The following is a 27,333-nucleotide window of genomic DNA, read 5'->3' on the forward strand; positions in this document are numbered from 1 at the left end:
GTTCAAGACTATATTTAGACTGCAATAGTGAATGAAAAGTATCACAGGTGGAGTCATTCCTCTACATATGTAAAACATCAGCCAGCACCTTAATGATTTCACAGCACAAGGCTATTAACTGCTAAAGTATTGCAATTTACCATCGGAGTCCAAATACAGAGTGGGTATAAAATTTTAAAAGCACTTAAAATCAGACACTTACCAGTTACTTGCTCTGGTGTGAAAGACTGGGAGAAACCTTGCTCCCATTCGTATAGCACATGACTGGTATCCACTTCTTCCTCCTCTGGGTTGCCCTTCCCGCTCAGTGAAGGAGCTGTAGTCGTGGCCCCAGAGTGAATGCCTGAATCCAAGTACGACTGCTGCTGCCAGTGACTGACCTGGGCTTTACGATCCGGCTCCATGGCCATGTCCAGCTCCATCAAATCAGCTGTTGCCCAGGGGGAAGAAAAAGGGAGATGTAAAGGGAGATGTAAAGTGAGCTTTTAAGATGCATTAATTTAGTCAACAGCATGCAGTCCCTGGTTCTTGCCTATCCGCCCATAAGCAGATGGAGCATCTCCAGCAATGACCTTTATACCCTGTCACTGCCTGTATTGACAAGACTGCTTGTCTGACAGCAGTCTTTGATAAGCCACAATTTCCTCCAAGATTGGAAGATGGGAAGATTGAAGCCATTGTCTTTGGCCCCGCTACAAATTCCGTTCACTTAATTCAACCCCCATCCCTGGCCACAGTCTGGAGCTAAACCAAACTGCTCACGAGCCTGATAACTTCCAAGCCCACATATTCCATTGCACAGACCTCCCAACTTCCCACTCCCTGGCATTGCCCAGCGCGTTTCCCCACCCCCCCCTCCCCTCGCCATCGATGCCTTTATCACTTCCAGACTCTGCTATTCCAATGCTCTCCTTCACAGCCTCTTATTTTCCACCCAGCATAAACTTCAGCCCGCATCCTGTCCCGCTCATCCATCACACCTTGCTGCCCAACTATAGATCCCAATCCCCCGCATCCCCCAATTTAAAATTCTCAACCAATAAGTCTTGCCTCTCCCCATTTGTGTAACCTCTTTTGGCTCTACAACCCCCTCTACAAACTCTGCCTTTTATGCTACCCCCTTCCATTGCCCCACTGTTGGCTGTGCCTTCAGCCGCCTGGGCCCCCCGCTCTGGAATTACCTCACTCTCCTTCTCCAAGGTCCTCCTTAAAACCCACCTCATTGAAAAAGCTTTTCTCCGATTATGGTTCTGCTATAAATGTAAGTTCTGATTTTCTTCTATTTTGGAAAATGGGGCACTAAAGATATTAGATTGTTGTATTTCTCATTTTAACAAGTTGTATTTATATAGCATCTTTAACATAGTAAAACATCCCAAGGCGATTCAGGAGCGTAATCAAATTATATATCTTGACACCAAGCCACAAAAGGAGTTATTTGGGCAGATGCTTGGTCAACAAGGTAGGTTTTAAGGAGCGACTTAAAGGAAAGAGGGGGAGGGAATGCTAGAGTTTAGGGCCATGGCAACTTAAAGCAATGGTTGAGTGATTAAAATCAGGGACGCTCAAGAGGCCAGAATTAGAGGCACGCAGGTATCTTGCCGGGGGGGGAGGGGGGGGTTGTGGAGCTGGAGATTGCAGAGATAGGGAGGGGTGATGCCATGGAGGGATTTGAAAACATGGATGAGAATCAAGGCGTTGGCCCAAGGCCATCTACACCACTTTCCCTGGACAAACCGCTTCCACATCTTCAAATAACATCACTAAAGCCGACACTACAAGGGATACCAATAGCTAAGCATCCCCCCCTGCATAATGAACTGAGTGTGGCACATTGTGATACTCTCCCAAGTGGGCATTCGTAGCAGTCCCATGAAACCTGTAAATCTAACACTGTAAAAAGCCAATGAATCTACTCCTCTTGCCCCAGATTCCTCTCCACGGATTAGAGGTCGGGAATGACTGCATGCGCCCGAAGCTGTATGACAAAATACTGAACAGAGACATTGGGTCTCAATTTAATTGAGAGAAAAACTTTCAACATTTGAGTAAAGTAACATTTTAGCTGTGTAACTTTTAACGTGCAACACTTGCGAAGATCAGTAAGCATTTTGAATGTAGGTGGGGTGCACAGACTGAAGCAACGTTTCTGCCTAGTCTGACCCAGTTTCCCAGGCAGCACAGCATTCTGACACACTCCAGGCTGCATCAGATCAGCCTAAAGATATTAATAACTACTCACCAGGGGGGGACATTATGCAAAAATAGAAATGTTCACTTTATATACACCAATAGTCACATGCAAACCTCAATGTGCTTTCTGCTGGATGAGTCAAGACCCACAGAGATAGGCTAAACATCTGGGGACAGATCAGCTGCTAAGGGAACAGCACTTAAGTTCCATACCTGAGGTAGTCATTGCTTCAGTTCAATTCAGCCTTAATGGTTGTTTAATCTCCAACACCTGAAATAAATAGAAGATAACCGATTAAACTCCAATAACATTAGCATTATACAATACTAAAGTCGTGAACTATATGCACAGCTAGGGTACAAACCAATCAATTATCACTTCAGGATACTATTCCATATCACCATCTTTTTTGCGTTTTAAGCTACATCAAGGAGAAATTCAGGAAACCATTCTTGAATATTTACCATTACTATAATGCACACAAATTGGTGTAAAGTTGCATTAGCAGCACTGCGCATGTTATGTCCTACAAATTATATTTTGATGCAAGTATATTAAAACTCCTGCCAATTCCACGGTCTAGAAGACTATACTTTGGGCAAAATGCCAAATTTGAGATTACCACATGCAGCAGGACGTCATCATCTTATTTCAAGCTCCAAAGTATACAATGGGGCCCCATAAGTCTCATCGCCGAGAGCATGCAGAAATCAAGCACAGGCAGCGGAAAGAGCGTGCTGCAAACCAGTCCCACCCACCCTTTCCTTCAACCACTGTCTGTCCCACCTGTGACAGAGACTGTAATTCCTGTATTGGACTGTTCAGCCACCTAAGGACTCATTTTTAGAGTGGAAGCAAGTCTTCTTCGATTCTGAGGGACTGCCTATAAGACTACTGTGCAGGAGCAGACATTCCCTTTATTCAATTCTTCTAAACTACTGTAATGTGAATTTGATGGTTGAGGTTTTGAAGCTACTACACAGTGCAGCATTTAGAATACATTGCTAAATGTACATCTTTATCAATGTAGCATAAATTTAAAAAACAAAGCTTTTGCTTACACAAGATATGTTCTGGAGGGGAAACTAGTGCAGTCTCAATGAAGACGCAGCATAATGCTTTGAAACAAATTTAGAATGCACTGCAGTCCCAGATTCCTACAAGGCAATAGAATTACAGAGCAGATCCAAGAACCGTCAAACTCCAGCAAAGCACGAAACTAGTCAGGCAGTGTGGGTGGATCCCACGTGTTATATCATTTGCTATTTGCCCGTCAAAGACTTGTATTTATATAGCACCTTTCACGACCACCGGACATCCCAAAGCACTTTACAGCCAATGAAGTACTTTTGGAGTGCAGTCACTGTTGTAATGTGGGAAACATAGCAGCCAATTTGCACACAGCAAGCTCCCACAAAGAGAAATGTGATAATGACCAGATAATCTGTTTTACTGATGTTGATTGAGGGATAAATATTGGCCCCCGAGACACCGGGGAGAACTCCCCTGCTCTGCTTTGAAATAGTGCCGTGGGATCTTTTACGTCCATCCGAGAGAGCAGACGGGGCCCGGGGTTTGGCACCTCATCCGAAAGACGGCACCTCCAACAGTGCAGCGGCTCCCTCAGCATTGCAGTGAAGTGCCAGCCTAGATTTTTGTGGTCAAGTCCCTGGTGTGATACTTCAACCCACAACCTTCTGACTCAGAGTGTTGCCCAGAGCCATGGCTGACAAAGGATGTATGGATAATGTTTCTCCTATTCCTGATCAGAATTACATTTGTAACTGCATCAAAGTAGCAGTGCAGCTACCAGACAGAGGGAGATACTAAACCAAAGTACATGCGTTTCAGCTGCATTTCCAATATAAAATGACAGAGCAGGAAACCGAAACCAGAAGTAGCCAATAAAATGGGCCCCGTCTGTCTCCATACACACAGAAAGCTATTTTTACTCCCATTAGTGTACAGATCTTCATTTCCTCTTTCTGTCCTTACTCCAACTGCCAAAGTACATGCACTTTGCTGAATTGCAAAAAAATGTATTTTAAATGGATCCCATTGCTGTAGAATCCACCCCACAATATAAAACAGGTTCGCTTCTACACCCACTCGATTCCGGACCAGCTCTGGAAACAGTTCTCCAATATAAACACCATTAGGATTCAGTTCCACACTCATAGTCCATGAGCAATTTCAGTCTAGCCATGCCAGCAGGCATTCTACTCAAACCAGCTAATAACAGGAAAAATTGTTGTTTTGCTTCAGTTCCCATACAATAGCATGCAGGCTGTATGATTTTAGTTGTCCCAAAGATTGCCCAGAAAATGTGAAACTAAAATTTCAAATAAAACCAGGTATGCAAAAACTACAGCCTGCATTAATCGGAGCAGAGATTGCCATTGCTGCTGAATGCACACCTCGAATTGCATGGATACCCATGGCAGATTAAGCTAGCTCTTGCATCAACAGTGAAGTCCAATCGAGGCTTGTTTTTTCTGAGGCAGGGAGGAAAATGAGAACAAAAGATTAGGCTCCAGTTAAATGCAGAGCCCACCGCCAACACAAATGGGTTTATGATGACGCTCCCAACAATTCATTTGCTCCCTTTAGCGAAACTTTAAGTAGCTTTACCTGCCTATCTCCAACAGCAATCTGTACCATGGTGAAACAAACGTGAACTATATTTCAGCATGAGCAAAGTGTAAAATCCACCATATTACACAACCCCAAACTCGGAGTAGGTTTGAAGTTCAGAGGCACTGCATTATTACTGGATATTTTTCTTTCGCAGTGTCACAGGACAAAGAATGAGGCAGCTGGAAGCAGTCACAAATCTGACTGGTCACTGCTTGGAGCATGCTCAAACTGACCTCGATTTAGCTGTGCGTGATAACTAGTTTGTTTTGCCTTAACTTGATGAAAGTTGACTTCAGTGACACAAGCTCTCCTTTACAGGAGCGCTCTGCTTTATTTTATGACAATCTTGCAGCACCTCACGACCACCTTCAAGAGCAATAAACACTGACCATGCCAGCAATGCCCACATCCCATGAACGAATAAGAAAAATGTCTATTGAAGGATTGTTCTAACAGAGCCAAGCAAAATTCTGAGTGTAAAAAGTCAGCTGTTTTACTCATAAGCTTACCTCTCTTCATATGGTCAATTCTTAAAAATAAAATGAAATCCATGCTTCCCCTTCAACAGAGACTGCCCGATATAGAAACACCAACAGAACAGCAGCCACTATGCTGAAGAAACTTGGCATTAGCTGTTTCAACAGTTGCAACTCCTCCCACGATGCCATTATTCACCAGTATAATGAATAACTTCAAGGTTCCAGAGCTTGAAACAGCACATGGGACAAAAAGTCAGCAACATCACTGTTTAAAAATAAATAGATTGAAGACTTGGATCTGTTTAAGAGGCAGTCAGACCATCATGGTAAATTTTAAAACGGAGCCGGAAGGCTTGCAGCAGTGGCAGGAGTTCCAGAGGCCATTGGGGGTGGGGGGGTGGGGGAAGAAAGACAGATAATCGTACTTTAAATGGTGCAAATAGCTACTTGCACTATCCGGAATAGCCGTGCGCTTAATAGGGACGAAGTAACATTTGTGGCATCTGCAAATGGTCAGCGCCATTTGTCCGATATAGGCGGCTGACCGAGAACAAGGGACTGTACTCAAATCCCTCGTGTGTTATTCACCTAGATTCAAAGAACCAACAAGAAACATATACTTACAACACGAGCATTAGGCACCATGTAGCACATGGTCAGATTTTAATATTGATCAATATGCACATGCGTCACATACCGAGCTGCTTTCACCCCATCAAACATTGCTTTTCTCTTTCGAAGCTGTGAACACCAGAGGGGGGCCAATAATCTCCTCCTCCTCCTCCTCCTCCTCTCCCCACCCACCCATTTTGTCCAAGCAACTACTTTTCACGAGAGCCTTCGCAGCAAACATTAGCAGGCTACACAATCCAAGAGGCACATTCCTCATGCACACTTTTCAGAAACTTTCTCTGGGTGGTGATCTAAAATAGAACCCTGGCTGATTTTCCCTTTAACTAGCCCGGACAACAGTAGGGCTAGGCATGCCACCAGCTGGAATTAGATTAAGTAAGTAGACTAGGAAACAATGCCTCCTGGTTCTCACATAGCTCAGTAAGACACCGAGCAAGCTTACTGATCTCAATTCAATTGGCATTAAACCCGAGTTGCCCCTGGAGGGAGCAGGACAAATGCAATAAGCTGCAACATGCAAATGTCTGCAATATAAGACTCATTATTTCAAATCTTCCCAACAAAACGACAGCACAACCTGGAATGGGGATGGGGGAGGACGTAGGAGAGGAAGGAGACTTGTCCGTTGGAGACATTAACCTATCTTTACACCTTTACCTGTACTTCCAGTGTATTTTATTTTCATGTCAATGGGAAGAAACACTACTACCCGAGAACAGCTATTAATTGAATATTTATTGAAAAATGGCCAGCATCGAGGTATTGACAGCCACGGGAAGACCCACTTTCCACACTCGCTTATCTCGGCCGACACAGATCTTATTGGAAGTAAATCCGTGGCAACACTACATTTCAGGAGACTTTTCCCATTTCTTTCATAGTGGTGTTGTGATGATGTCATTAAATTCCCTCAAGCCTATTCCGCCATGGCTGTATCTTAATTCATCTACCCGCCTTGGTTCTGTAACCTTTTAGATCATGCAGAGCAACAATATCAGTCTGAGTTTTGACACCCCAGCCTCAACAGCATTTTGAAGGAAGAGTTTTCCAGATTTTGACTTGCTGTAAGCAACACTACAAGCTAGCTCCAAAACAAGTACGAATGCCTCCGTTAGTTTGTGTGATTGAGACCCAGGCTGCAATGTAAATGCAGCTTAAATTTTACAGCATTATTCTCAACTGGAGTTAAACTTGTTTTTGGTTTCAGATACCTTTTTCCAAACAATCCATAAAGATTACACTCAATGTTCCCTTTATTTTTTTTTCCGGGTGTGCGTTTCTTCCTATTTAAATGCGGCTGAGCTGGCTGTGTGGGAACTGCAGAATGCTGTGCGACTACGCGGCTTAAAGGGAACATTGATGCCACTGGGGCGTTCACAGTGCAATCAAACAGAAAACCCAATTTACAAGAGCCCTTTTAAAAAAAACATTTGGCCGCAACCAGATATGGTACCATAGTGGTGATGTTACTGGAACAGTAATCCCGAGGCCCAGACTAATGATCCAGAGGCACGAGTTCAAATCCCACCACGGCAGCTGGGGAATTTGCATTCAGTTAATTAATAAATCTGGAATTAAAAAGCCAGTGTCAGTAATGGTGACCGTGAAACTACCGGATTGTTGTAAAAACCCATCTGGGTCACTAATGTCCTTTAGGGAAGGAAATCTGCCGCCCTTACCCGGTCTGGGCCGGTATGTGACTCCAGACCCACAGCAATGTGGTTGGCTCTTAACTGGCCTCTGAAATGGCAGGTCACCACCACCGTCTCAATGGGCAATAACTGCTGGCTTAGCCAGTGATGCCCACATCCCATGAACGAATAAATTTAAAAATAAAGGAATTTAACAAAACAAAAAGAACAAAGTCATAATATTACTGGTATCTGTAAGACATTCCATTTCTTGCGGTGCTCACCAGTCACGGAAGGCCTGAAGCGTACCGGTGGACACCGCATCCGCTCTATGGCCACATGGGTGCAGACAAGCCTGTGGAAGAGAGCAGGCTCACAGTCCTGCTTTTGATTAGATACTTCTAGACTTAACATCGAGTTCAACAATTTCAGACCATAACCTCTGCCGTTATTTTTTCACATGGCAGCTGTTAATTCTGCCATTCCCATTTACACCTCTTCTGGACTCACCATTTGTTCCTTTACTTGTCCCATTGCCATCTCCTTTTGCCTCGCAACATCATACCCTTTGTCACTTAATCTCTCCTGCCTTCCACCCTATCACAGACCTTCCCTTTTGTTCTTTCCTCCCCTGCATTTGCTTAAAATGTTACAGCTCTAACTTTTGCCAGTTCTGATAAAAGGTCATCGACCTGAAACGTCAACTCGGTTTCTCTCTCCACAGATGTTGCCTGACCTGCTGAGTGTTTCCAGCACTTTATTTTTATGTCAGTCCATCCTGCTGGGTATATATTTTTTTAAACCAGTTTCTGTTTTTATTGCATCCTTTCTGCCCACTCAATTAGCTGTAATCAGTCGTACCCATTCAGGAAGCAACTGCAGTTTAACGCACACCAACTTCTTCTGCCATTCTGCTTATGAAGAACAGATGAGCACTCAACAAGGCAAGGCACATCAGCAGGGTAGGAGTTAAATCCGAACAAAAGCTCAACAGGAAATGAATGCAAATATTCATTAACCATGGCACTCGCTGATGTCTGCCCCTGCGCAGGACAAAGGAACACATTAAATCATGATTAACAAGGATGTCCCGGAGGCCCATCATTTCACACCACATTTTAACCTAACACACAGACCAGCAGCCTGACACCAGCCTCAGACACATCAACCTGGGACTGTTGGAACTCACTTATGAAACGGTGAGATCCTTCGGGGACTGGAGAGAATAGAAAATGTTTTCTGGGTTTATAGGCAAAGATGTGGGACCAGAATATCTAGTATTTCAAAACTTCAGCTTTTAAAATGGGTTGTATATTTTGTTACACCCACGCAAATACAGCCACCTCCCAATGAATTTGCATGGCTCTACATCTTGGCAATCTGATTAGGAGGGCTGATTTTAGACGTGTGATCAGACATTGCTGAGCCAAGCCCTAGAAGCACGAAGTGTAAAAACACCTCCAGGATAGAACAGTCGATGTGAAGCTGACCGATCTGAGTTAGAATAGCAGTAGAGGGGGCTATAATTCAGTGTCCATGTCGAGAAGAGGGAACACAAATAAAGCCAGTGTTCCCACCCAAATTACCATGCGGCATGAACGTTATTATGTGGTCTCCCTGCAAGGTACAGATCAGGCTGCCACAGTGCAATAAAATAAGCTGCCAACTTCCACCGTCAAATCTTACAGCCACTTGGGAACCATTCAGCATAAACCCGAGACGTTCCAAGTTTATTACGCATCTTTACAAGACTTTTAATGATGGGCAGGGAAGTAGAGGAAGAAGGGTTTGGGAAAGGAGCTGTAAAGACTAGGATCAAGGCATCGAAAAGCTTTGCCAGAGGTGGACCGGGCTGGGGAAGAGTGTGGCTGTGGCAAGACTCTGGAGGATTTTAAATTAATACTGTCCATTGTTAATTCGGGGGAAAGTGTGTGCGTGTGTGGGGTGGGGGTGGGAGAAAGAGGTCTGGGGCTGCTGCAGTGTAGATCAGCAGGAGATAGATGCGTCAGAGCATTGGATGATTGAATTCATGGAGGGGAGATCAGGAGACCAGGAACGATAACGGAAGTCAAGACATGAGCAAGAGATTCAGTGACCGTGGGGCATGGCAGTCGTAGCAGAGATGGGTAATGTTGTGGTGGTAGAGGATAGGAATTCAGTTCTGGGTTGAAGAATTTCTTGGGGTGTCAACCAGTGTCTCAGTGGGTAGCACCCTCACCCAAGTAAGAAGGTTGTGGGGGTTCAAGTGCCATTCCAGAGACTTGAGCACAAAAGTCTAGGCTGACCCTCCCAGTAGTACTGAAGGAGTGCTGCACTGTCAGTGGTGCCTTCGGATGAGATGTTAAACCGAGGCCCCATTTGCTCTCAGGTGGATGTAAAAGATCCCAGCACTATTTCAAAAAAGTGAGTTATTCCTGGTGTCCTGGGGCCAATATTTATCCCTCAATCAACATCACTAAATCCAGATTATCTGGTCATTATCACATTGTTGTCTGTGGGAGCTTGCTGTGTGCAAATTGGCTGCATGTTTCCTACATTACAACAGTGACTACACGCGAAGTATTTCATCAGCTGTAAAGTGCTTTGGGTTGTCTGCCGGTCGTGAAAGGTGTTATATAAATGCAAGTCTTTCTTTAGTTGCAGTCTGGTTCAGAGTAGCCAGGATGGAGTCATCATAGGCAGTCCCTCAGAATCGAGGAAGACCTGCTTCCACTCCAAAAGTGAGTTCTCAGGTGACTGAACAGTCCAATACAGGAATTACAGTCTCTGTCACAGGTGGGACAGACAGCGGTTGAAGGAAAGGTTGGGTGGGGAGTCTGATTTGCCGCACGCTCCTTCCGCTGCCTGCGTTTGTTTTCTGCATGCTCTTGGCAATGAGACTCAAGGTGCTCAGCGCCCTCCCAGATGCTCTTCCTCCACTTAGGGTGGTCTTTGGCCAGGGATTCCCAGGTGTTGGTGGGGATGCTGCATTTTCTCAAGGAGGCTTTGAGGGTGTCCTTGAAACGTTTCCTCTGACCACCTGGGCCTCGCTTGCCGTGTAGGAGTTCAGAGTAGCCAGGATGGAGTATGTGTCATGGGTATGCAGTTTTTTTGGCAGGGGCCGAAATGGTAGCTTTGGCCTTCAGTGTCAGAGGATATAGTTGGCAAATGTGTCTTATTGAGCAGAAACCAGACTGAAGCGATTTCAACAGGAAGTTGTGGGAGGGATGAACTTGCAACGGAGAGGTGACACTCATATGTTCCAAAGACCTTTGGACAAGAAAGATCGATTAGAGAGTGCAGTTGTTGGAGGGGGCAGGCAGAATAAGGATGGGCTTTTGAGAAGGAAGCTGATGACCATTTTAAAAGGAACCTATATAATGTCAGAGGGGCCCAGCAACAATACTAGCAAAATTATAGTTGAGTGAAATGAGGAACCATCAGGCCCAGACAAGGGATCTCAGATTAGCTTGGGAAGTGAATAAAAGTGGACAAGATCAGGTTCAGTATGAATAAGGGATTGTGAGGTGGTCGGAGACTTTGGGGAGGGGGAAGAGGAGAGCAGCCTGGAGTTAGAAGGAAAGATACACTTGAGAACATGATCTCAGTCTTAGTTGTGGATACCAGATGCACACTATGTCTGTGGTCCTCAGACTTAAGTGCAAAACGGTGGGCACTGTAAGCAGGATTAACGACTAGGTTGGGGGACTTGATGGGGAAAGCAGAGTGGGGAGCTATGGGACAACTTGTACAGTTGTAGTCAGACAGGCTGGGGGCAGAGGAAGGGGAGTTGGGCACAAATTGGTGAAGGAGCCGAAGGGATAATTTTCCCACTGGCAAAAGGCAAGGATAATGGGAGTTGTAGGGCAAGGTTAAGGGAGGACAGCAAAACCAAAATGTGAAAGGAAAATTAACATGGCTGAAGTCACTAGGGATGATTAATCACAGGACACAAGCTGGAAAAAACATTTCACCATGGGACTTGGGGTGATGACAGTGACAAGGACTTTAAATAAAAGGTGGAAGAGATGGAAATAAGTGAGATTTCCAAAAGGAGATTTGAAAAGCACACTGCCCCACAGCAATTTGAGCTCAGAACCAACTATAAATTTGTCTGTTATTCAAATCACAAGAACTACACCAAGTAGCTCATCTCCAAAGCAAAATCACTGTTTAGCGAAGTCATTTCTGCTTTCAGTTCGTACAAAGCACTTACTGAACTCTCTAGATTTCTACCACAACTGATTTAGCTCACCAACACAGGATGCAATACAGACACACAAGACTTCCTACCACAGACCACAGGAAGAAATGCTGTTTACACCTCAATAAGTCTAACAGATTAATGTGCAGTGGCAGACTAAAACAGTGGACATGTATTTTACCTACCGTTAAGTAAATAAATTACTGCCCATGACAAAACCACAGAAAAGTGACAACCAGTTAACACTGCCCGATTTTCCTTACTTCAAATTTAGGTAGTAGGCGAATCGGAAGGAACCATTAAAATGCTCATTGTTCTTCACTCTTCCAAGTGCCATCAAGCACCTAAAAGAGCAGAGTTCTTCAGACAAAATAGGCCAAAAACACGAATTCTAGCTTCTACATCTCATCGGCAGAGATTCCACAGAAAATCTGTACCACCAAAAAAGGTAATGAGACAGGATTTTAGAAGACAGGGAGTCAGTTATATAATTCCATCTATATTTTGTCTGCACCCCATTCATGCTGGGGCACAGTTTGCACAGGTGTTTGAAACACTGGTACCTTACTCAGCCATTCTTACTGCAAGTCCAGACACCAAGAGCTGGCAAGCTTTCAACCGTGGCCAAGACCAATCCTGTCTACTTCCAACATCCAGAATTTGCACCTTCCAGCAGGCATTGCTACTCAATTTCCCTCCCCATACCAAAGGTCCTGATGAAAATTGTAGTCCTCCCACTGCCATTCAAAGATCAGCTAACTCAGTATGGACCAGGAATTGAATGAAGTGGGGATTTCCCAACTTCTCCTGGCTCTGTCACCAGCTTCAAAAGTTAGTCCAATATTCCTAATAATCCACACTTGAGAAACCAAGATGTATTTCACATGGGATATACAGCACAGAAACATTGGGCCCAACCAGTCCATGCTGGTGTTTATGCTCCACTCGAGCCTCCTCCCGTCTTTCCTCATCTAAATCTATCAGCATAACCCTCTGTTCCCTTCTCCCCCATTGGCTTGTCCAGCCTCCCCTTAAATACATCGATACTATTCACTTCAACCACTCCCTGTGGCAACGAGTTCCACATTCTCACCACTCTCTGGGTAAAGAAGTTTCTTCTGAATTCCCCATCAGATTTCTACTTTGAAAAACAGCAGTTAATAACCTGAATTTATGCGCTATTTGGGCACAGTTTATGTATTGCTTACCACATGGCCCTTGTGGCAAATCTATACTTTCAAAAAGACAGATCTAATTACTACGCACACCCGTCTTGGTTCAGCACATTAAAGCGGACTAGAACATTAAATTAAAGCAATTAAAACACAGTTAGACCAAAAGATTTGCTTCAGGACCTTACTTTTGAAGCTCAACCAAAGCCACAAAGGATGATTTCGGGTTTGGCATTTTACAAACATATCCAGTCAATTGGTAATTTCATCGCACATTAGACACTAAACCGTAATTCACAAAAAACTCAATAGCAGACCACTTTAACGTAAGTAACATTGATAAAAGATTGCCTTACATTCCTTATTTAATCCCTCGTTCAGCGCCACCCCTCCCCCCACCCCCCCCAACACAAAACTGCCATCATGCAATTCCCTCCCTAAAGATGCTATACACTCAGAAAAATCTGAAATAATTGAAAACACTGAATACAAGGATTGAGGTTCTCAAAGTTGACAAATGTTGAGATTGTTACATTTCGGTACTTAAGTACATAATGACACAAGCTCAAAAGTTCTCAATTTCAAAATGACTAATCACGCTGACCTCACTATCACCACAAGAACACGGTTTATACCAGCTATCACTATCCCGCCACCTCTGCTGATAGAGCCAGCCCACACCCTCTTTAGCCCTGGGACATTTCTCTTCACTTGGCTTTTTAAAGGTGATCAGGTTTGGATCTCGCCAGTCACCGAAACCATGTATCTGGTTTCACTTTGAGCAGTTGTGAATTCTGCAGCATAAAATCCCTTCACACCCATATGAGTCACCCTTCCCAAGACCAATTTATAGATTTAATTTCATGAACTCTAGTCACTCCCTCAGCAACAAATGTTAGTCAGCCATTCAAAATCACTGCCTACTTAGGCGGTCTTAGTCATAACTCCTACTCTTTGCTGCAGCTATGTATTCAAATTATATAAAAAGATGAAAAGCTTAGTTTCCAAAAGAAACTCCCAGCTAAAATGAGGTCTTACTTAAGAATATGCTAACACTATACTGATACTTCAGATTTCACCAATATCAAAAAAAAGTCACTACTATACTGAGTTAACTTTGACAAGTATTTGCTACAAGTACTCCGGCTTTCTGTACCGAACAATCACAAGTGCTCTAAAATTTGGGAATTCACCCCATCAACTCTCAGAAGGAAATGGCACAAGAGAGTTAGTTACATGCACAATAGTCTCAGGCCCACATCAGTCATCCTCAGGAAAGGAGGACATAGGAACTCCTGAGTTAAGCGTCCACTCGGTTTCCTGAAGGAATGAAACACCTAGTTAGTACTGACAACAGCAAACCTGTATGTCAATACCAGTCAGAAAATAGCCCCTTCACATTACAGCACTGCTGCCAAGATGGGAAAACCGAACAGACAAATATAAATGCAGGCTCTTTAACCAGATACAAACAATGTTCGACAACAGTACAACTGAAGTACAACTTACCCTGTGACACGGGCTTTTCTGTTACAGTAGAAAGTGAACTACTGTATTTCCAGAGTCACGCTACAATAGTCAAATCACTACTGTGGCAATGAATGAAAATCTAGACTAATGCAAACTGCACTTCTTCCAAGGTTCTTTGTTGCTTAGGCAAATATTTCAAAACTACGTCAAAAAGTGCTGTGCAGTCTACAAATGTAGCCAATCAGGTTACAGGAAACCAATTAATCTGAATCACATACTATGCTTGCAGCTCAGCCATGCCAAAGCAAGCCCAACTCGGGCCCCAGTGACCCAAAGATGAACTCTTGACAAAAAAAAAATACCAGATTAATTTCATTTTAGATGGTTTACTTTAGAATTTTGGGAAACGTTTCAGTTCAAACGGATTTCATATGAATGCACTATCCAATGCAAACCCCATAAAAACAAAGTCTTTTACAAACAGACATTGCACAAGTCAGTATATTTAATCTTGCCAAATACAGCTGGAGATCTACCATTAATGTGTGTTTTAGGTTCAATCCTACAAAAACGGCATCAGTTAGGCTATGGCTGCTGAACTGTTTTATGAAAGCAAAACCAAGGTTGATTATTATTGCATTTAGTGAATAAGTTAGGGCTCGCAAAATTAATCTCCGCTAACTTCTGCGATCAATGCACTAATTTTTGTGACAATATTTTTAACACGACAATAGCGCAAATTACGGTGATTTACAAAAACGGTCTCCTGTCAAACACTACCTAACGTTCGTGTTTCCAAGTTAAAAATATAAAATGATTTGATTCTACCCATTAATTAATCCTTTGATGCATGCAGTTGTTGTTACTGCTTCCCAGACATCCAACCCCTGGTGGAGGATGATGCAGGAACAGATGATAGGGAAATCAAAATGGAGGCCGCCAGTCAGGGAGCAACCTGATTTTTTGGGGGCGGGGGGGGGCGGAGGAGAAAGAGGTGGTATCTTTCCTGGTCAGGATGTCTGACAGAAAGATGCCTGGTCAGGTGAGGTGGGGCAGAGAGGCTGAATGTGGCAAAGTAGGGCAGAGAGCCATCCTTAAATAAGGGTGAGAGAGTGGAAAAAAAATACTGATGTCAAGCAAATAAAAAAATGAAATGCAGTTAACATGGACCAATATTCCAGAGAGAGCAATCAGAAGAAAAAAGGTAATTGTAAACTGAAGTATTACAGAGCAAAGCACTAAAAGGAGGACTTAAGTTTATTTTTTTTTTTAAATGGTTCATTGGATAGAAAGGTTACAGGTACTTGTATCTACAGGCAAACTGACTGCACAATAAACAGTTCAGTGAGAGTTTTTCTATAATACCATGTAATTAAAAATCAGTAACAAAACAAACTTGGATGCAGCAAATGCGATTAAAACCAATATTTACAGATTAACATTTTTATTCACGAGATTCTTTTTTTTTTAAATGTGTTTGGTAGCCCATTTGGGTATTTAGGGGAGAATGAAATGGTACATTGTATCACCTATCTATAATAGCAAGCTGTGGAAGTATTCACATAGTTTTCAAATGTGTAACAAGAATGATTTACTGCAGGTGCAAGAATTGCTCAACCCGCACAAATACACAATGCGAGCTCCTGTCCAATGCTGCATCAAAGCAATTGCAACATTGCCTGATTGGCAAGATGAGTTTTAAAAGGTTGGCTTGATTAATTAGTCTCATACTGATATACACAACCAGTTGTTGGAACCCCTGAAAACACACTTTTTTTTTAAAAAGTTACATTTTTAGTGTAGAGTCAGCAGTCATATAACTTACTAGGCCACAGCACAATGTCGAGCTGTCTATTACTCAGCATTGCTGACTCCATGTTATGCTAGACAAATACTCGTCTTAAACCCGTACCTGAAGTACAAGAGACTTAATTATGCCATCAGCAATCGCGAGACAGGCCTCCACAAACCCAGAGCGGAACAATACACACTGATCTCATTTCCTTAAGTGACAAGTGATATGACTACAATGCAAAAATAAACACCCAACAAGACTGGAATCGCAGTAACAAGCTGTACATTGCCCCGGCTAGGGAGAAGGCGTGGTACAGAAAGACCACAAGAAGGGAAATCAAAGTTAAAACAAACTGCTAAAGGGAAGAAAGAAAATCAGCAAAAGGATCTAGCAAATGAATGTGAATTAAACAGCTTTTCTTCCAAAGTCTCGTCCATTTTCCTTTCTTCCTCCTCCAAATTAATTACCATGGTTAAAATACTCAAACCACTTTAAGGAGTAGAGACACCCAGACTGAAATAGCATTATGGCGTTCTACTTTAAAAAAAGCCTTTTTTTTCCCAATACAAGACATCACAAAATTTCAACAATTGGAATAATTTCCTTTCCTCCTGAAGGCATTTATTCATCCTGGGCACGATTCTTCGAACAAGTGGCCATTCTTTACTCATCAACCCAGAGAGCTTGTAGGTTATGTCACTACAGGAATGATCCTGCCCTTGCCCAATATCCACACACACATTTCTAGCAGTAACAAGAGCAGGAAAGTCTAGCCCATTTTTTTCTAGATGCTTGGCCTGGGGATGGGCTGATGCCCGCTAACTCAGCAGACGAGGAATTAAAGTCAGACTTCCTTGGTCTCAGTTCCACACTGGATGTGCATTTCTCAACAGAGCCATCAGAGAAGCAGATCAATTTGTTTCAAGGGATTGAAAATAAATGCTAGGTTAGCACTTACAAAACCATCAGAAGTACCACTACAGATCTTATCTCTAACCTCTGCCAACCCTGCGAGATATCTGCACTCCTCCAATTCTGGTCTCTTGTGCATCCCTGCTTTTAAATCGCTCAACCATTAGCGGTCGTTCAGTTGCCGAGGCCCTAAGCTCTGGAATTCCCTCCCTAAACCTCTGTACCTCTCTTTCCTCCTTTAAGACACTCCTTAAAACCTACCTCCTTTTGGCCATCTGCCCCAATATCTCCTCATGGCTTGGTATCAAATTTTGTTTGATAACGATCCTGTGAAGCACCTTGGGACATTTTACTAAGTTGATATATATAATATAAAAACAAAATACTGTAGTGACCTACAACGATCAGCGACAGGTCGGGGCCATAAAAGGAGCGACGATCTGGTGCAGGAGGGCGATTGGATTGGATGTCACGATAACCCAGTGATGTCAATGATTGGAGCGTGGGCAGGTACAGCAAGAGCGGCGAGGTCGGGGCGAAAGATTGCACAGCGATGTGATCGGGGCCCAGAGACAGCACGGGCCAGCCCACATTGCGATATGTGTGCGCACTAGGTCTGTGCAGCAGAGCTGGTTTCCAGTCGTCCTGGTTAACTCTTGCCACTGGACCAAGACCTAGCTCTGTCAAGCCCGTGTGGTGGTTGGTGTGCAATGGCCACCACACGTTAAAAAAAATCCACGCACAGGCATCTTTCACCCTTCAGGATGTAGTTCAGGATCAGGAATATTAGGTCCTTCATTGAAACACCCATGAACTCATTGAACACATCCCCTTTTTGGCATGGAAGCAAATCATCCTCGATTCGAAGGACCACCTAAGATGATGATTGCTAAACACTCCTGATGGATGGAAAATATTTCATACAGATGAATCTGTTATATTAGGCTTTAATTGTACTTTTCATGCCACAGGTCACTTTATTGGAATGACTGGATGGTTCAATGGTCCTTTAAATTTGAGACCTGGGTTTGATTTCTGACCTGAACGATTCTTTCTCTTCCCCCTACTTTAGCAGCAATGACCAGACTTGTGAACATGGTTCCAAATCACAAAACATTCAATTTGCAATTTACTGCAACTCAGATGCAGCATGGTTTGTGGGAAATAGAGAAGTTATTTGTCCAATAGGAATGCTATTCAGAGTTATCGTTACTGTGCATCTGCCAGGTTAGAGCTGACCTGGGTGTGCTCAACAACAATATTGGATTCCCAAAGCAGAATTATGCTGCAATCACTGCAGTGACATCGCTGACCTCATGTACAGTTGAAAAACAAGCGACTGTATACCCCCTTAGTTGACAGTTAGCACAAAATGGCAAACATGTAGTAACATGGTAGGTTAGTATTATTAAAAATTAGCAATGCATCCAGTCACCATCTAGAAATGAGTCTGCCCACAGAACACATCATGCCAGTTAAACCAGAAATTGACTCGAGAAAGTTTGCAATACAGTTTTGCATATTCCCCATGAACTGAGTTTAGCCCGACAGCATACATACAAAAAAAGGCACCAAAACATATCGGGTATATTTAAGCAGCCATATTAAACATAGGCATGGGTACCCATCATGCTTGCAATCATTTGTCGGGGGATATTTTCAGCTTTACTTTGTTCTTTGCTACTCTGGAAAAGAAAATCTCAATAATTATCTGTGTCAGACATTGTGGTCGGCGCTACTCCACAGCAGCCGACTAGACATGCTTTTATAGGACAAGATAGATTTTTCCTCTGCATCTCTTTCCCACCCCACACACCACTCCTCCCTAAAACCACAAGGATATGCCAACGCTTCTGCACAGGGAGGAACATTATGACATATCACCCAACAGCTGGTTTCAGAGTATCAGAAGTACCACAGCACAGACATGTCCAACCTACAGCCCCTGAACCACAAGAGGCCCTCGTGCCCCAGACAACTTAGTTCCATTTGTTCTGAAACATTTATTTTCTGGTTCTCCTGACTCAATTTTGAAGTCCTAAACATTTGGAACGGGCTATTTCCAGTTCAATTGCCTCACTGGTGTTAAATTCTAAAATCAGAACAACCAAGAGCTGTTGGAATTGGCAAATTAATGGAACCATGAATTTAAACTTTGTAGTCCTTGAGGTTCCATGCTATGCACCCAAGGAGCCAACCAAGACAAAAGCTTGGACACCCAGCAGAGGTCATCCGCCTGCCAATGTGGAGGAGGAAAATATCTGGAGTAAACACCAATCAAGGTTATCACCAATACATGTATCCAATGCTCTGCAGTCAAAGAAATTACAAGCGAGTGCAATGGGCCGAATGGCAGCCTCCTGCACTGTATCATTCTATGGGTATACTGATCAATTAAGTCAATCACACCTGTAAGAGTATCCCAAATGAAGCTTCATTCATCACAATTGATGATCTGGGCATTTACAGGCATGTTATTTTGGTTCAGCACAACATGCAACTTTCCAGCGACTGGCAACCATGTCTCCCTCAGCAACTGGAGTCAGCCAGCAGACAAGAACCAACATCCTGCTTTAACACTACTGCGTTTCCCAGTCTTTAGAGCAGTTGAGAGCTATTCATTTGGGTCCCCCCACCACTCCCAACAAAGCAATTACGATGTACTACAAAAATAAAAATGTTTGGTATCCGACTATTTGCACCAGCTTCCAAAGCTAGCTGTCGTTACTCCTCCTTCACGCATATGGAACTCATTTGACCAACTTCAAAGGACCGGCAGTCACCACACACACCTCACCCAAACTGCTCTGCAGCTGCATGCCTTCCCATATGCCATACTGATTGCATTTCCAGAACCACGACTTTAAAGACAATCTTTTGCTGGTGTTGGCACCAGTTAGAAATTCTTTTAAATAAAGTAGGCATTGTGCAGAGACCAACGCTACAGCTTTTTATACATTGCAATGCAGAGAACCATTATTAAAATGAACCATGAAAGACGGTCATGGAGGAACTTGAAATCTATTTTTTTTTAAACTCTACTGTAAGGCAGCTCAGACTACAAAACGCAGCACATCGGAGCCCGATTCTATATATTTATTTTAAGTAATGCAGGAAAATCAAAGACGAAAAAGTGCACCAGGATTGAAATTAAATATTGAACATTGAGAATCGCTCCAATCGTGAAGTGAACACCATTCTTGCAGTTTCTCCAAAAGATCAAAAAGTTCAGCTTACAGTGAAGCCCATTGTCTCGGAATCGCTGCTCTAGATACAAGCAAAACATTCAGCTATCCTGTTTACACTACACCACACAGGGCTCCTGAAAACTAATCTAATTGCAATTAATTTGTTCAAATAATGAATTCTGGCACATACACACAGACTTCTTTTTACGTAACAGAGAAAAACAACAGTAAATGCTGGTTCATCGGCATCCGACAAGGAAATGTGTTAATGCTTTAGACACGTTCACTTAGCGTGATGCTCCTGTTCTGACAAAGGCCATCTACCTGAAACATTACACCTTCTTTGCATTTTTCAGATGCTGAAAGACTGGCTGTATAGTTACAGCATTGTTTTCTTTCTATTTGACTGATACCAATTCTCAGCCCCATAATCCAGATTCACATTAATATATTTCACGTTAAATACCATATAGCAGCCATGCACCATATTTTACATTGCTGACACATGCAAACAAGCTACTTTCCCATTACAAAGGGAAGCCAGGATGTAAAGCAAGCAAAATGCAGCCAATCTGCAAACCATTTACACTCCCCACCATCTCAAATGGGATCCTACTCAAAAACGCCACAGAGCCGCCTGACAATAAATGTTGGTCACTTACGCTGGTACAGCCAAATACTTTAATTTAGGCAAACACCATTACATCTTCCAAATATCGCAAAATACTTCAGTGAACCCTTTGGAACAGTTACAATGCCAACCCTTTAGAAAAAATGTTTTACTAGCTACAGAACATTCAGCACATTACAAAGGAATGAAATGAATATAAATACAGAACAGAGTTAATGGTGCAGCACCTGTGCAGAGAATCGGCAGGCTGAGGTTTCTGGTTTGGACTCGAGCGTTCTGATGACTGATCCAAATCTGAAGCATCAGTTTGTTGGTTCTCTCCACAAACGCTTGCTGACTTGGATGAGCATTTTCAGTTTTGAGCCTTTTTGCTTATAACCATATAAATACAAATTTGTGTTTGTTTTTTTTAAATGTAGAGAAATAGGGCAGTCATTTGGCGTACAGCAAGACTCCACAAGCAGCAATATGAATCACCAGTTAATCCACTTCTGATGTTGGTTGAGGGAATGTTGCCTTGGCAGCTACCATCCACCACAACAACCATAGGAACAGGCAGATGGGTACTGTTTCAGCATTTTCTACTAGAGTTCTGAAAAATGTACCCCTCAGTACGACACTGCAGTGTCAGTCTGGATATATTCCACCAGTTACATTCTAAAGACCACCAATAAGAAGATAAAACAAAATCTTGTCTGACTAAATCATACATTTTATAGTTCCCCATCTTCAAACTCAGTTAAAAATATTTATCTTTCTGCATTTACAACACAGAACTGACCACATAAATCCAGAGATCAGGTCTATCTGACAGCAGGCTGGAATCTTTTGTGTCCAATAAAGTAAAAATGAGCTATTTGCTTTAGCAGTCTCAGCTTGCCTGGTTGGGTGCAGGAGTTAAGTGGTAGGTATAAAAGTACCTAACACATACAAGACTTTTTCGAACTCCCTCCCTTCCCTAACTGCCCTTCCCCAAAGCCATTTGCTATTGCCGGCTGAGACTTATCAGAAGGTGTTTAGATTTTGTGAAAAACAACAGGCATGGTTAATCACTAACTGAACTCCAGTACAGCAACGTTTACTCTGTATTTAACAGAGCTCCTATAGCCCTTGTATTTCAGGCAGAAACACCAAAATATCTGAAACTCTGCTACACATTAACTGCCACTGTGAAAAACAAAGTAAAGAATTCTATTCATTTTTTTTTAAGCCATTGAACAATGTTCTTATTTAAGCAGAAGCTTGTTTTTTAAATATACAGTGCAGCTGTGTCTTAACATAAATTCACTCACATGCTAGTGGAAAATACATGACATGATACAGTACCAAGCATTTCCTACATTAAAACAGTGACTACACTTCAAAAAGTGCTTGGGGACATTCAGTGGTTGTGAAAGGCACTATAGAAATGCAAGTCTGTCTGACTGCCACACAGATTAAAACAGATCCACATGCCACTCAAGAATAGCTAACCTCAACTGGAGTAACAGCAACTTGCTTTCAGAGACCCTGCTTGCTATCCAACAGCCTACGCACAGGGAGTCAAGCTGCATTGTCAAATCCTTCTCTGCTCCTTCTATTGTTTAGCCTCTCAAACAGCCACTTGGGTACGGTACTGGGCAACATAGAATCACAGAGCACAGGAGGAGGTCATTCGGCCCATCGTGCCTGTGCTGGCTCTTTGAAAGAGCAATCCAATTACAGGTAACCCCACTCCCCTGCTCTTTCCCCATAGCCCCTGCAAATTTTTGCTTGAAGTATTTATCCAATTCTCTTTTGAAAGTTACTATTGAATCTTCTTCCATCGCCCTTTCAGGCAGCGTGTTCCAGATCACTACATTAAAACACTCGCACCTCCCCTCACCCCCAGTTTTTGCCAATGACCTTACATCTGTGTCCCCATCAACATATAGGCCAACTGGAGCCAGTGTTCAGGAAAGGAGAGAAAAGGGGATAAGCATCAGAATACTAACTTAACATCTTTCAATTCCTTGATGCTACCCAAACTTCTCCTGTTTGTTAGTGACGACAAAACAGTCACAATAAAACGTGATTTTCAAAACTGTACAAGATACACCAAAGGAATAAAAATCTGTGCAGCATCAAGTCTTCAGGTCAAACACGATATTAAAAGAACACAGCTTACACAATATTGATGACCATGCAGCTGAAGTCAAATAACTATTTTTGAATGGCGTACTTGCTTACATATTTAGTTTATATACATTTACTGGAAGCTCTTTCATTCAATCGAAAGTCCAAGACAGCCAAACAAGATGTGGTTTTAAATGACAAGCAATGGAAGTCAACATGCGTCACATTGCAACTCAGGTTAGCGATCAAAGAGCTTTTGGTATTACAGGTTCCTGTTGTCCAGTTTCTCGGCTACACACACACACACACCTTTTTACCAGCAACAGAAAAAACATTACATGACTGTGAAACATATATCCCAATTATTGACAGTGATCCATTCGCACCAACAGAACTTGGTTAGGCTAATATATATTCATAAGCATCGCCAAAATAAAGGCATTCTTTTCAATAATAGGATGAGACAAGACAGTCAGTAGCAGGTAACTGTTATCCAAGTTCCGATTCCTCAGAATCTCAGTGTCCCGAAACACAACAGTATACATTAAAAATTCATTATTACAAATTCTGAGATACGTTTATAATCACCTGGAACTACATGTAAAATAAATTAGCTACTAATAAGTCACTATAGATTGGACAATGAAAGTACCTATAAAGAAATACCAACATAGAAACTCAAGGCAAACGTAAACAGCTTTTAAGCTTAATCAATTGTTTACAAGTGAACGCCATACAAAACCAGATACTTAAAATGCTGACAGACCTTGAATCAACCACTGACCTTGTTACTAAAGGCAAATTTCAATTTAAATGGGGATGTTGGAATTTAAAAAAAATAAGTTTCAGGAATTGATTTCTGTGATTGCATCCATTTTCCAGAAAACTTGCACATTATAATGCAGTCAAGATACAAACAGTATTGCGCTAAAAAGCATTGTGTCACTGTTTATACAAGAAACAATTGGCCCAAACCGTTCCACGTTTTAATAATCTTAAATTAAATGCATATCCAAATTTAAGCCAAATTGTCTGGTGCAGCACATGATGCTCTCTCCCTTGCACTCAACTGCAAAGCAATAAAGCAAAGCACATCAAACTTCCCATTTATAGTTTATTAACAGTCACAAGGCTCTGGCTTCCACATGCCTCTCCTTTCCCAATTTCCGTTTCAAACTGGAACCAATGGCTCTTCAATAGAGGAAAACAAACTCGCAAACCATACAAACATTCAGAAACAAACTTCTCGTGTACACAGCATTGTATATTTGTAACTAGAGATTCGAAGACCCAAGATTTAAACATTGAATTCTCACATCTCAGATTGAAACCAATTTCTACAAATTTAGACGATTTTCGGGAAGGCCCTAAATACTAAAATTAGACACAAAACAACTCATAATTATTGCAGTCATGGTCAAATTAAACATCCATTTACTCGGAGCAAAAGATACCCGAAAAATATAAAATCCGAAAGAACACAAAAGAACCGCCCATATCAAGAGAAAGAATTAAAACTCCGAGAAAAAACACACTGCCTATCAAAATTTTGATATTTTGAAAGTTTAATCTCGCTTTTCTACATCAATTGTGGCTTGGACCCCAGCCCAAAACAGCTTTTTGTGCATTTGAAGCCGAATTCGTATCAGCTTATTTGCTCTTTTCCTTTTCAGGACAGAATGACCTCTTTACGCGCCCACTGCTTACACTATTTATCAGCAGAATATAAATCTATTGGCCTATCACTCAAACGATTTCATCCGTCAGCGAAAATCTTTTAAAATGCAAATCCCCGACTGCTCGATTACTCTCTACTCGTTTGATTGTTAATGAGGTAGTTTTGAAGTTTTGGCCCGCAGCAACAATCTCCTCTTCTAACTCCAGCCCGCTTAAGACCAAGGGAATAACTCAGCTCCTCTACTTTCCCCGGTATACCCGCTCCCCAACCAGGGTATACACACAAACCCCCTGCCCTCGGGTATATAGCCTCTCGCCCCGGGTATACACACAAACCCTCTCCCCCCGGGTATACACACAAACCCCTGCCCCCAGGTATATACCCTCCCCCCCCCGGGTATACACACAAACCCCCTGCCCCCAGGTATATACCCTCTCGCCCCCGGGTATACACACAAACCCCCCTGCCCTCGGGTATATACCCTCTCGCCCCGGGTATACACACAAACCCCCTGCTCCCGGGTATATACCCTCTCGCCCCCGGGTATACACACAAACCCCCTGCTCCCGGGTATATACCCTCTCGCCCCCGGGTATACACACAAACCTCCTGATCCCGGGAATATACCCTCTCGCCCCCGGGTATACACACAAACCTCCTGATCCCGGGAATATACCCTCCCCACCCCTCTGGGTATACACACAAACCCCCTACTCCCAGGTAAATACCGGCTTACCCACCCCGGGTATACACAACCCTCCCCACCCCCTCTGGGTATACACACAAGCCCCCTGCCCCCGGACATACACACAAACCCACTCCCCAGTCAGGGTATATACCCGCCCCCCAGCCCAGAGAACAACCCCGCTCCATTGTCACCCCCAGTATATACCTGTCACACCCCCCCCCCCCCCACCGGTCATATACACATCCCCAACCGGGTACACCCCCTCCCCCACACCACCACCTCAGGTATACACACACCCGCTTACCCTTCCCCCTCCAGCATATACACCCCCTCCCCCCCACATCGCCCCCTCATCTCTCTCCCCTCCTCCCCCACACGCTGTGTGCCACGTTACTCGACGATGAGCCGGTCCCCCTCCGGGGGCCCGGAACCGTTCTCCCCCCCGGGCCCCGCGCTTCCCCCCCCGGGCCCCGCGCTCACCCCCCTCACCCCCCCCCCCGGGCCCCGCGCTCCCCCCCCTCGGGCCCGCGCTCCCCCCTCACCCCCCCCCGGGCCCCGCGCTCACCCCCCTCACCCCCCCCGGACCCCGCGCTCCCCCCCTCACCCCCCCGGGCCCGCGCTCCCCCCCCGGCCCCGCTCTCTCTCTCACCCACCGCCGGCTGACGGACGGACGGACGCTCCCCACTCACGGGCTCCCCTCACACTCTCGGCGCCGCCCCGATGTTTTCCTGCTTCGGGCCTTGTCTCAGACTCCGGCGCGGTGGGTGGCTGAGTGTTGGGCGGGCTCTTTCCCTCTTTCCCTCCTTCTCTCCTTCGCTCTCTCTCCCTCACACGCGCTTTCTCTTTCTCTCCCTCCCCGCCACACCGACCAAAATGGCGCCCGCCAGCCGCGCCACCCCTTAAAGCGGCCGCCGCGCGGGGGTGCGCCTCCGCCAGCGACAAGTAGTGCGGCCGCTACCATTCCGACACCTGGCAGCGAAGAGAGGGGGGGAGCGGGCCCAACCAATCGCCTTCCCTTTTTTTCTTTTCACTCCTAAACAGGGCAGATGATCATCTGCGAGTTGAAGCTATATATGCAGAGAGGATTTGGGTTGGCTGTGTGTGTTTTTTTGTGTTTCTTTAAAGAGAAATTTCTATCTTTTTTTTGCACCCCCCCCCCACGCCTCTATCTTCTCCCCGTCCAAAGTCCCGGCACTCCGCGCAAGTATACGCTGGGGCGCTGCGGCCACAACACCTTGTCGAGCAGCTCAACAGGGCGCAATGCAACTTGTAAACTGCAGCCCCGGGCACAATGCAATTAGTAAACTGTAGCCTCGTGCATCATGCAACTTGTAAACTGCAGCCCAGGGCACAATTCAACTTGTAAACTGCAGCCCAGTACATCATGCAACTTGCAAACTGCAGCCCAGGGTACAAAGCAACTTGCAAACTACAGCCCAGTGCATCATGCAACTTGCAAACTGCAGCCCAGTGCATCATGCAACTTGCAAACTGCAGCCCAGTGCATCATGCAACTTGCAAATTGCAGCCCAGGGTACAAAGTATCTTGTAAACTGCAGCTCAGGACATCGTGCAACTTGTAAACTGCAGCCCAGGATACAATGCAACTTGTAAACTGTAGCCCAGGGTACAATGCAACTTGTAAACTGCAGCCCACTGCATCCTGCAACTTGTAAACTGCAGCCCAGGGTACAAAGCAACTTGCAAACTGCAGGCCATGCACAACAGGGCAAAAATCCTTGCGTTATTTGCACTTTTTTTTGCTCATTTCTCGGTTGGATTGTGTGTGTGATTTTCTGTTAAATTGGTACTTTAAACCTCTTCCACACACCTCCCCTCCCAGAAGTCTTTTTTGAGTTAGTTTAAAAAGTAAACAGTGAACTTCAAAGTCTTGAGTTTACTGCTTGTAACACAAAGGTGATAAGGATTGTGGAGTTGTGCAGAAAAC

At 43.9% G+C, this 27,333-nt stretch overlaps 1 protein-coding gene across 3 annotated transcripts in view; it reads right to left on the reverse strand.

The window, feature by feature from the left end:
• ctnnb1 (catenin (cadherin-associated protein), beta 1) overlaps nucleotides 1-26,267 on the reverse strand; it is a 43,908-nt gene extending 17,641 nt beyond the window's left edge. For 2 of the 3 annotated variants that reach the window (XM_070880308.1, XM_070880306.1), the window contains exons 1-3: nucleotides 26,039-26,267; nucleotides 2,407-2,464; nucleotides 203-430 (exon numbers count right to left, since the gene is read on the reverse strand). In XM_070880308.1, coding sequence (XP_070736409.1) covers nucleotides 203-430; nucleotides 2,407-2,419 — 241 coding nt within the window. In that variant the 5' untranslated portion in view covers nucleotides 2,420-2,464; nucleotides 26,039-26,267. Of the gene's footprint in view, nucleotides 1-202; nucleotides 431-2,406; nucleotides 2,465-26,034 lie in introns of all 3 variants that reach the window. The other variant, XM_070880307.1, reaches the window with a different exon arrangement.
• Between the last annotated feature and the right edge of the window lie 1,066 nt (nucleotides 26,268-27,333).

Source organism: Pristiophorus japonicus, chromosome 5, assembly GCF_044704955.1.
Source record: "Pristiophorus japonicus isolate sPriJap1 chromosome 5, sPriJap1.hap1, whole genome shotgun sequence".
Taxonomy (NCBI): domain Eukaryota; kingdom Metazoa; phylum Chordata; class Chondrichthyes; family Pristiophoridae; genus Pristiophorus; species Pristiophorus japonicus.